The sequence below is a fragment of the Pleuronectes platessa genome, chromosome 9 (genome assembly GCF_947347685.1).
Source record: "Pleuronectes platessa chromosome 9, fPlePla1.1, whole genome shotgun sequence".
Taxonomy (NCBI): Eukaryota; Metazoa; Chordata; class Actinopteri; order Pleuronectiformes; family Pleuronectidae; genus Pleuronectes; species Pleuronectes platessa.
Genome location: NC_070634.1, coordinates 16,251,816 through 16,262,416, shown reverse-complemented (window position 1 = coordinate 16,262,416; position 10,601 = coordinate 16,251,816). Strand labels below are relative to the sequence as shown.

At 41.9% G+C, this 10,601-nt stretch overlaps 2 protein-coding genes and 1 long non-coding RNA gene across 4 annotated transcripts in view; 2 read left to right on the top strand and 1 right to left on the bottom strand.

Annotated features, from left to right (window-relative positions):
• Window positions 1–1,164: 1,164 nt before the first annotated feature.
• Window positions 1,165–3,400, top strand: LOC128448713 (claudin-1). The gene is made up of 4 exons (XM_053431489.1): window positions 1,165–1,536; window positions 1,925–2,089; window positions 2,602–2,680; window positions 2,793–3,400. The coding sequence occupies exons 1-4, from the start codon at window positions 1,335–1,337 to the stop codon at window positions 2,956–2,958; spliced, it is 612 nt and encodes a 203-aa protein (XP_053287464.1). The 5' UTR covers window positions 1,165–1,334; the 3' UTR covers window positions 2,959–3,400.
• On the bottom strand, window positions 2,808–6,812 carry LOC128448715 (uncharacterized). Its single transcript, XR_008339794.1, has 2 exons — window positions 6,542–6,812; window positions 2,808–6,394 (listed from the first exon to the last, which is right to left on the bottom strand). It is a non-coding gene; the product is annotated as an uncharacterized LOC128448715 (long non-coding RNA).
• The window catches only part of p3h2 (prolyl 3-hydroxylase 2), a 57,145-nt gene continuing 52,968 nt past the window's right edge, over window positions 6,425–10,601 (top strand). The window contains exon 1 of one of the 2 annotated variants that reach the window (XM_053431484.1): window positions 6,425–7,025. In XM_053431484.1, coding sequence (XP_053287459.1) covers window positions 6,615–7,025 — 411 coding nt within the window. In that variant the 5' untranslated portion in view covers window positions 6,425–6,614. The remainder of the gene's footprint in view (window positions 7,026–10,601) is intronic. The other variant, XM_053431483.1, reaches the window with a different exon arrangement.

Here is a 10,601-nt window from a genome sequence, read left to right as displayed (position 1 = left end):
TGCTTATTATTCCTGTCAACTTGTCTGTGTGGATACCACGTCACTGACTGACTGCTCAACATAGGACCAAGGTACTTTCCTTTGTGGCTCATGGTTCACAAGTGGGGTTAAGGTGGGCTAAAACATGGTATCATGCAGAAAGAGTTTAGGCCATCACTCACCATGTGGAGAAAAAAAAACTGTAAATAAAGATGTACAATCTGTCTCCACTTCCTCTCACCATCCAGAAATGAAGCTCAAATATCCAGGATTCGAACGCCATCGTCTTGCACATCTGGAGCCACAGTCTGAGCAGCAGGATTAGGGGCGATGGAGCTGAGGTAGCTGAGGTCCAGTCGATACATGAACTCGACCAATTGTGAGCCAATTGAAGCTTCTAAATCATTAAATGACTGTAGGTGAGGATGGTTGTTTGTCTCTGTGTGACCAGTCTCTCTGGGACCACAATCCTGAAAGGTTCAATGATACAGATAGTGGATGGTTGGATGGATGGATGAATGGATGGATGGATGGATGGATGGACGTTCAGCAGTGTGATAAGAGCTACCTACCTTTCAGTTTGGGTCCATGTCCCATCCACTAACTAGGAAGAGGCTGGATGCCAAAAGTCATAGTATAACAATCAAAGGTGTAACTCTTTGAACAACACATTGCATGAATTCTATCAGATGATTTGAAACCAGTATGGTGAATAGACATGATCTGGGTGATGTGGAGGGGATGTGAGACAGGTAGTAGGACGTTTAAATGCTTTGTTTGCTTTAATTGTCTTTATCGGCCGTCGCTGAATGTTTATTTGCTATTTGATTGTCTGATTGTGACTGAGCTGTTTAGGATGAAGCATTTCACACAAAATGTTTTCATGAAATATACAAGCAAGTATTTATTTATTTTGAGCATGTGTTGTTAAAGTTAATTTGTTCACAGTGCACTTACATATATTGATATTTTATTTTTTATTTTTAATATGTTTGAAATGAAAACCTGACCTAAAGTAAGGGCTGCTGAGAAGTTAGCATGACTCAGTGGGGGAGGCTGCACTTTTAAACGTAGTCTGTATTTACCAACATGGTCTGATAAGACTTTACATGAACTTCCCATCATCCTCTGCAGGTGGAGGACAGACCCCCTGTGCGTCACAGCCCTGGACCTTAAATAGACTCTGCAGCGGAGCGCGTGTATAACGGTCTGAGGAGGTGAGAGGAGCCACTTTGAAGAGACTTTTAACTTCACTCTCCTCTCCACTCTTTCTACTTTATTTAGATTTTTTTTTAAAAAGCAACTTCCAACCAAAGTTCTCGGACTCGTTTCCCTTGCTGTAGCCGGGGTACACGATGGCCAGCTCGGGCATTCAGCTCCTGGGATTCCTCCTCTCTCTGGTCGGTGTCGCCACCACGGTCGCCGCCACCCTCATGGTGCAGTGGAAGAAGCAGGCGCAGGGGAAGACGCACAGGGTGTACGAGGGTTTGTGGATGAGCTGCAGCGGCAACGAGAGAACGACCTGTGAATCCCACGAGTCTCTCCTGAAGCTGCCCAGTGAGTTTTTATTTTTTTAACAACATCTCCTCCAGAAACCAGGCGCTGCTCCTTGAGATGCTTTCCACCGACAACACGTATCTATAATTAGCTTCAAGTCTTTGAGCCGATCTTTTCTGACTTGATGACATCACATGAGGAATTTATAGGATCTTTTGTTTTTTATTCTACTGCTGCCAATATCCTCTTTGTCTATTTTGTACAATTACATTTTTATTTCACCTTTATCTCGTTAACTCTTGACAAAGGTTCATTTATTCCATGGCTTAACTATGAGAAACATGCAGCTTGTTGTAGAAAGAGACCCAAACAGAGATCATGTCCAACAATCTGAGACTGGGTCAGTTTGAAGCTCACACATCTGTTCCCATCTGTCCTTCCTCTGCAGCCGAGGTGCAGGCGACCAGGGCCGTGATGCTGCTCAGCATCTTCCTCTCTACTGTGGCCCTGCTGGTCTCCACTGTGGGAATGAAGTGCACGCGCTTCATGGATGGAAAGAACGAGAGCAAATCCACCACAGCCATGATCGGAGGAATCATGCTCGTGATCTCAGGTGTGTGTTCAGTGCTTTATAGTTCAGGATGGGTTAGTTGACCTGTGGAACTAGGGCTGGGAACTTCACTGTCCATTTCCTTTGCCATGATTTTAAATGAGGTTGTATTAATTTAATTGCTGTCCTTGATTTGAGATTTTCTACTTTATAATTCGCTGTCTTTTAAACATATTAAGCTTGTTGTTTTTTAACCCTTTCTATTTTAGTTTTTGTTTGGCCTCTTTGAAGTTTTCCCAGTTAAAGTTAACTACTATGATAATAAAGCAGAGCTTGACTTTTAGACCTGGAACAATTAAACCAATTCAATGATTGCAGAAAAATAATTGGAAATTATTTTACAAATAAATGTGGGGATCAACATAATCTGACATCATTATCCCACATGGACTTTAAGAAACTGGGATGGAATAATTACCATTTTCCTACAAGAAGATCAATAGATTCTTCTGTTATTGTCTTCAGTCTGAACTGATGAGGATTTGGGCTTTGATGAATAATGTGTTCTCTTTCAGGTTTATTGACTCTGATCATCACTTCCTGGTACGTTAAAATGATCGTCCAGAAGTTCCATTCATCCAATCAACTGCAAAGGTACAGCAGTGAAAAAAGTCTTCAGTACACATGAACACACACACATACACACTTATCTTGTGAACATGCACATGTATTTAAATGAGCGTGTATCTGGGTATTTTTTTTCCAGCTTTGAGTTTGGTAAGGCGGTGTTTGTCAGCTGGGTCGGGGGCCTCCTCACTATGGCCGGTGGCACCTTCCTGAGCTGTCGTCGATGCTCACGGTCTGAATCACCTGAGTCCAGAAACTCCACCCTCCACCGGCCCACCACTAACGCCAAGTCCAACTACGTGTAGTCGGGGGGACAACTTGATTGTTGTAAATATCGTGCTACATCCAGCCAGTCATTTCCATGTTGTTGTTTATTCTCGCGTCCATTTTAAACACATTGGACTTTGTCGGCCTGTTTGAATTCATATGAAATCATAAAGTTTCTCTTCTCAGCTGCAGTGAAGAACACTTGTTTGAATAGTTTACAGTGGAGCTGTAAAGTTTTTCACTGTGTAGCAGGACGTCTGTACTTTTTTTACAGTGTACTTTTCTGAACAGGTCATTTCCCTTTACCTCTTCAGTTTTATACAGATTGAATGTTTGTTTATGTTGTACATTTCATGACTAAGGTTTCACATCTTTAGTCCCGTAACTCATCAAGTTGTTTTTCTACATTCTACGGAAATTACAAAGATCACAGTTTGTACATTTTGAGATGAAAAAATAAAAAAAATTTGTTTTCAGTAATGTTGTTGAACTTGTTTTAAGATTGCTTAGACATCTTTGTATAACTCAGCAAATTACTGACAAACACATTTTGATTATAGATAAAGATTTACCATTATAAATGATTTTAAATACGATTAAGTAAACTTTTATATGTATATTTGTACACAACACAAGGTATTTAATGGTATCTGCTACAACGGTTACCACTGTGCACTCAAATAGAGAATTTATTGGAAAAGGGGAGAGGATTTCTGAATAATTCCAGCTTAGAAAAATATGTGTATCACAACTCCTGCTTAAATAGTGAACGATAAAGCTTTGTAGTACTTCTCACATCGCGTTGAAAATGAAACAACAAAAACAGATGTATAATCAAGAGGAAAGTATGAAGATAAGCATCATGTTAGAATCTCTCATGGGAGTGACTCAGTGACTCACTTCCTGAATCCTGACAAGAAGTGAAAATAAAACTGGAGAAAATGGTAAACTGTGCAATTGAGGTATTTGTGGCAGTGGCGCTATGTAAAGTAACCAGTCAACTTCCTGGTCAATTCAACTTTCAACTGTTTTTCATACTCAGAGCATTTGGATTGATTCCACCCTGTTTTCAACTTTATTGAACATATGAATTAAACCGTTCCTCCTCCTCCTTGAGGAAAGTAGTTCAGCCTGAATAGTTGGACTTGCATGGAGTTACTTTAGTTTTATTATTAATCTCATTAAGACTCCCTTAAACTATAGTATGTTCATTAGAAAACATAAAGGGCAGAGGAACACATCAAAGATCATTCACAAGTTCAACCAATTTCAACAACCACAAATGTGATAAGTCATTGATCACGTAGGTCTATTGAATTCAACACATCTGGGACCTGATGAAATCTCCTGGAGGGACTATAGTCTCTTCTGCTTGTTGAGTTGTATTGATATTGTTATTACATTTCTAAAATACAAATTTTAAAATGTATTTTACAAACTTTGTACAAACAAGCAGATTTGTTCAAATTAACATCTTTGTCTCTTATGATTTTAGTGTCTTTGTGCAATTAATGATAATTATGGTCAAACACATTTAACTAATAAAATAAGTATTTCTGTAAAAGTTCTACAATCTTGGTGTCATTCTCGTAAACAGCTCACATGTCCATACTGTAAATTTTGTTTACAGTGCACAGATACAAATAAAGTCTTTACAAACTGAACTCATCTGTATCAGAGAAACACCTCAGTAGATGTGAATCTTTTCCAGGAGGCCTATTTGTGTAACATTATTCCACAAATTCACAAAAATGTCTAATATAAAATGGTACAATATCAAACGATGCACTGCACATTAAGAGCAGTGCATAGGCGAGGGTTAAGAGTCTTTCAGATGAGCAATGACAGTAAAGAGAAAAGTTAGTGGGTTTTCTCTGAGACCGCAACTTCAGGAAATTTCCTCCACATAAAACCTGTCTCCTGTGTTTTCTGCTCTCTTAATTGTGGAATCCTCATGTACTAACTCTCACAGTTTGTTGTTAGGTCACATGTGTTAAAACTTTTGCTTGATATGATCTTTTAAACAATCACACAGACATGTTTCAGTCAGTTTTCGGTGGCTGATTAAAGTTTGGACTCAGACTAAACTCTCTTACACACACACACGTACACTCACATGAAGAATGAAACAACACAAACACTCCTTATTGGTTCACAGAGGTGCGTTACACCTGCTGGACCACATACCTGTAGCTTCTATTCTTTCTATTCTGTCAAAGAGGCTGTTTAACAGGTTGATGGGGTTTATTTATTCAACTTCAAAGATTCAATGTTGTCCTGGATGTTTTCATGCTGTTACCAAACATTTCCTCAAGAGGGAGACGGTGTATTACAGTGGACAGAATCTGACTGAACCTCCTGAAAAAAATAAACTTCCAGAAGACAAGCATGCCAGTATTAATACATAACTGCATATCTCATCATAAATTAAAATACTATCATCTTTCTGAAATTTCTTCAAATCAACTTGCGTATTTGAATCCTATTTATTTTTACTTAGTCTCAGTAATAGATGCTCATTATTAAATATACTTAATCAAATGCTCCAAGTCAACAATAATGTTTTTCATCTTAATTCCCAGGACAGATGCTAGTTAGTTAGTTCGTTAGTTCGTTAGTTAATATAAACATAAAGTTATGCCTAAGATTCCTCAGCAGAGTATGAAACAAAGTTATAAATAATATAAAATAACCTTCCACAGACACATTAACTATAAATTTGGATTTAATATGGAAGTACTTTAATTTATTTAACTCGATCTTGGGATTGTTTGTGGATTCTTAGGCTCCTTTATTTTTTAGGCACATCTTAGGTCACTTTATTTGAGGGAGGGAACCAGACTTTTTCTTTCCAATTTCCTCACATCTGGAGCTTTTAACATCTTACAAAACAAAAGTATCTACCAAGCAACTCAAATATTTTAAACTTTTTTATTAAAACTCCTATTTAGCCTTCCAGTGTATTTAACATGGATGGTGTCCAATAATACATGCTCTTTAGTTAACAATTTGTCATCTTTAGTCCCTGGACAGATGTTAGCTCGTTAGCTAGTTAATTAGTTAATTGAGTCAGTGAATCAAAACATTCACAGTTATTCATAAAGTTCCTCGGTTTGAAAACAAAGTTACAAAGAATATAAAACAACTCATCACAGACACATTCACAATAAATGTGGATTATAAATGTCTATTTTGTGATTGTTTTTAGTTTCTTAGGCTCATTTGTCTTTTTCAGGCACATCTCGGGTAACTTTATCTGGAGAAGGGACCCAAACTTTTTTCTTTCCACTTTCCTCCCATCTGCATCTTTTACCATCACCTGAACAAAGTTTGTGACCTTCATTATGAATACTTGTGGTGGGGCTGGAGCCTGATCAGCAGACCGTGTGGAGGCGGCTTCCTGCGGAGTTCCCTGAAGGACCCCCCCCTCTCTCTGTGATGTCAGCCCCGCAGGAGAAGCTGGAGCTCCGGACACTTGAGGGGAGGAGTTAGGGAAAAGCGGAGAAGGGTCATAAGAAAATGTGTGTCCCCGACTGAAGCAGCGTTATTTCCGCCCTGCCCCGAGTCTGCCTGAGACAGAGCGAGAGAGAGAGCGAGAGAGGGACTTTTAAATGGACTGACCGTGGAGCCCCGGTGACTGACATCCCGCTGTCCGCCTGAAGCTCGCTCCTCACGGCCTGAACCTCCGCAGAGGATGGATGTGAACTTCTCCCCGGCTGCTCTGTGCTCCGTGCTCCTGCTCTCCCTGGCATCCTCCGCCACGTTCCTGGAGCCCTGCGACCTCCTGTATGAGACCGCGGTGCAGGCGTTCTACTCCGGGGACTACAGCGGCGTGGTGCGGTCCATGGAGGCGGCGCTCACCAGCTACACGGACGTCCGGAGCACCAGGGTCCGCTGCCGGCTGCAGTGCCAGGACAAGCAGCCGCTGGACGGGAGCTTCTCGGACCTGCGCTTCTTTGACGTGGTGCTCCGGAGGGCGGCGTGCATGGACGCGTGCATCGAGGAGAAGCTGGGCGCGCAGTCCGTGCACAAAGTCAGCGAAGATGTGGTGCAGGACTTCCGCAGGAGGATCCCCTACAACTACCTCCAGCTGGCCTATCAGAAGGTAGGTGGTGGTGCTGATGGAGGAAGATGCGCGTGTGAATGAGCTCCATTGTTGTCCTCTCAGCGGGGGGTCCGAGGGGGGGGGGGGGGGGGGCGGCGGTTCCTCTCTGCTCCAGTCTTCATCATCTGCTTCATCACCAGATGCTGAGATGGATGAGAGGTAACCTGCTGCTGCTTCTTCACCTGGGCTACTGCGCACAGAGAGAGGACCTCACTCGTGTGCGGAATAACAGACACCTGTAGAGTGTGTGTGTGTCAGAAAACACGTTGATACACACGTGTAGAAAAAACACGTTGATACACACATGTGCAAGTTGAGAAACTGCTGCGTCAGCCTGCAGTTGGCACACAGCTACTGCTTCACTTCGCAAGACTGAAGCTTAGCAATTGTTGGCTTCTGTTGATTATGATATTTATTGAAATACATTTACAGCACTCAACAATAAATATAAAGTCAGATTGATGACGACGAGCACATTGCTGATACTTTACAGGTTGTTTTAGGGTGAAACAACAAATGTAGACTCTTCAAAGCTCACTCATATATTCCAAATGTGACTGGTACGTTTTCTGTAAAGAATTAACGGAAACTTATATCCTTACTCTTTCCCAATATCTAGTGTAAAACCAGATTGATGAGGATTAGTCGCTGTAATCTGACAGTAAAGTTAACGGGATGTTTCACATTCGTACAACAAATGTTTTCTAAGTTGAGGGAGTTTGTTTAACATGGCAAACCTCATTGGAATGACATGGTAAAGAATAAATAGAACATATGTATTTAAGAAAGTGTATGATAAGCATTAAAGTACACAAATACAACGTACAACAGTCTATAATATAATAATCTACAGGCCAGTAATAGAAGTCTTTTGATAACTTTGAATCAGTGTAGAAATATAAATAATACCCGGTCAAGCTAAAGCTGTTTATCTTAGTTCTTTAAAAGGTGTTCATTATGCAACAGTGTGATGTAGAGGACACTGTCTTTGTCCAAGCAGCAAACACATGTCACAGGTTGTATTGTGTTGATTCGACTTATTTACAGGCTCAGTCATCCGGTCGGAGCGGCCTCTGTCTACAGATGTCTGTACACTTGTTTCAGTCCTTTGTGATTTACGGCTCCTCTGTGTGCGATGCTCTATTTGAACATACCTTGGTTGGGCTTTTGTCTGCTTTGGCAGCTCCAGCTTTTTCTTTTTCCTTTCCAGCCTCGTCTCTAATCCACAGATCATCTGCAAACCGCAGTTAGGTGTTAGTCCCAGTTTGTCCTAATCTGCCACAAATTTCTCAATCTCTACTCACCCAAAGTATTTGTTGTTGGCTTAACATTTACACAAAAACAGTGTTTTCCCATCAAGCCCTTTTTTTTGGCAAGGACGCTGCTGAGGACTGTGCGTGGGAACACACTGAGAGACAGATTCAAATGTAATCACTTATTCAGACCCTCTGTGTCTTTATACTGCACCAGTCCCTCAGGAGCAAGAAATTCTGATGTTTCCATTCTAAGAATATTTCCTTTCAGGTTTGTGCATAAAGTACGAACATCATCCATTTGATGGATGGGTTTTTTTCCAAGTCGGAAAAACTCTGTTGTTTTGGTTTGATCCTGCATCTATTTACAGGGATTTGTTTCCATGCTTTGTGAGTGGAACAGATTTCCCAATGTCTTTGCCTATAGAATGTTGTATCAGACTGCCAACTGATGGAAAGTTTAACTTGATCTCTTCAAACAACTTTACATTCGTCATGCAGGTGTAGAGTGAGATGTGGGCCTGAAAGATACACTGATTCCTGCCGGGGAATTGTCCTTCTGTATCCGTCCCTGAACAGCAGAGTCAGGGTCAACCTCAGGTCACTTTGTTGGGGGTGAGGGTTGGAGGTGGTACGTTCAGTGTCTTGAAGTGAGGCTTAGATACAACAGTGACCTGTTAGTATAAAACTAATTCACTCAAGCTGTGGATGTAGTTTATTCATTTCTTTTCTCACCTTGGCAAAAGTAAGCAGGTGATGATTTGACCCAGTTGGAGCTGGTGCGCTGGCAGCATCTCCTCACATGAACCTGAGACCCAGTCCTGCTGGTGACTGCAGACCAGCTTCCAATGTGCGGGCGATGACACACAGCTTCCACTGCTCAGAGAGTGGCTGGGGAGTTAATCGGCCCTGTCTGCGGGCAAATGGTTCCTCAATTCTTTTTTTCCTGAATCAGCAGAGAAGGACTAAGAGCTGATGTTATCCTCACATCAAAGTGAACGCTCCTGTCTAGACACGAGTGCAGACACGGGCCTCACATAGAGAAACTCACGCAGCTGTCAAAGATGTTGCTCATTTATTTTGCAGACAATTTATGATTCCTCCACAACATCTGTGTGGAGGAAAAGTGGCACATTTGTGTTTTTCCTGAATAAATGTTGAGTGCTGATCCGTGTATTTCGGCCTCTCCCTGTGTTGCTCTGTGCTTCCTGGCGTGTTGACGTCTTTACGAAGTGAGGACATGGCAGCAGATCAAGGACCATCATGTTGATCTTAACATGGGCAAGGAGAGGCAGAGATGGAGCGTTCCTATTGGCCAAGCCCCTTAGAGTGCATCACACCAATCAGTGTGTACACATGTGTTTTAGTGTGTGGCTCTCTTGTGTATGTGTGTGTGTGTGTGTGTGTGCAAGGACCCTCACATGTGTGTTGATATGGGAGTGTTTGGTGGTGTTTGTGAAAATAAATAACATTCCTGCAGTATTTAACATTCCTGCGTCACACGCCCTCTCGCTGACAGCCTCTGGCACAATGCTGCCATTGGGTCTGTCAGAGTTCGGCTCCACAGTCGCCAACTGTTCTCCTTCGCCCAGGCGGCTGCGTATGTCCCCAGCTCGCCCATCGTTTAGCCTGGCAAATATTTTATTTTCCTGTTGTGGTCTGTTTGCTTTACTAAAAAAAGGGGAGACACGCCACCTTTTGCAGGTATTAAAGGGAGGCTTTTGTAGCTGCCTGCACATGGGCGGGACCTCGATGACCTCCGCTGATCTCTGCCGCTGTCCGCACGGCTCTCACTGCAGTCGCCCAAGTGCTGAGCGATCAGAGGCCATGAACTGGCCTCAGGGGGAGGCCAGTTCATGGCGAGAGTGTGTCCAGCTGCTGGATCAGTGATCTGACAGAGCTGCTATTTCAAGATTGTGTAAGGGCTTAACAACCTATGAATATATCAGTTTTTTCTTATTGGAAATAAATGAAAATCAGATCAAAACCATTAAGCCAATATACAAAAAAAATAAAATATATTTTTATTGCTGCAGACATTCTCTATTTCCTATTTTCTTTTGGCTGCCCGGAGACATATCATGTTGCTGAAAATCGGTTGAAACAGTCAAATCCTGTTAAGAAATTACACATTTTATTCCTGAAAGTCTGCTTTAAACTGATCAACTTTAGTTATAAGAGGCAGAGCAGCGACATGAATCTACCAACACGCTACTTGTCAGTCATTACAAACTCAAGCTGTGCAGCCAAGCGTTCGTCAAAACCACATAACTTTATTATAATTTGTCGCAGGGTCCCAAAGTTTCCTACGATGCCAAATATG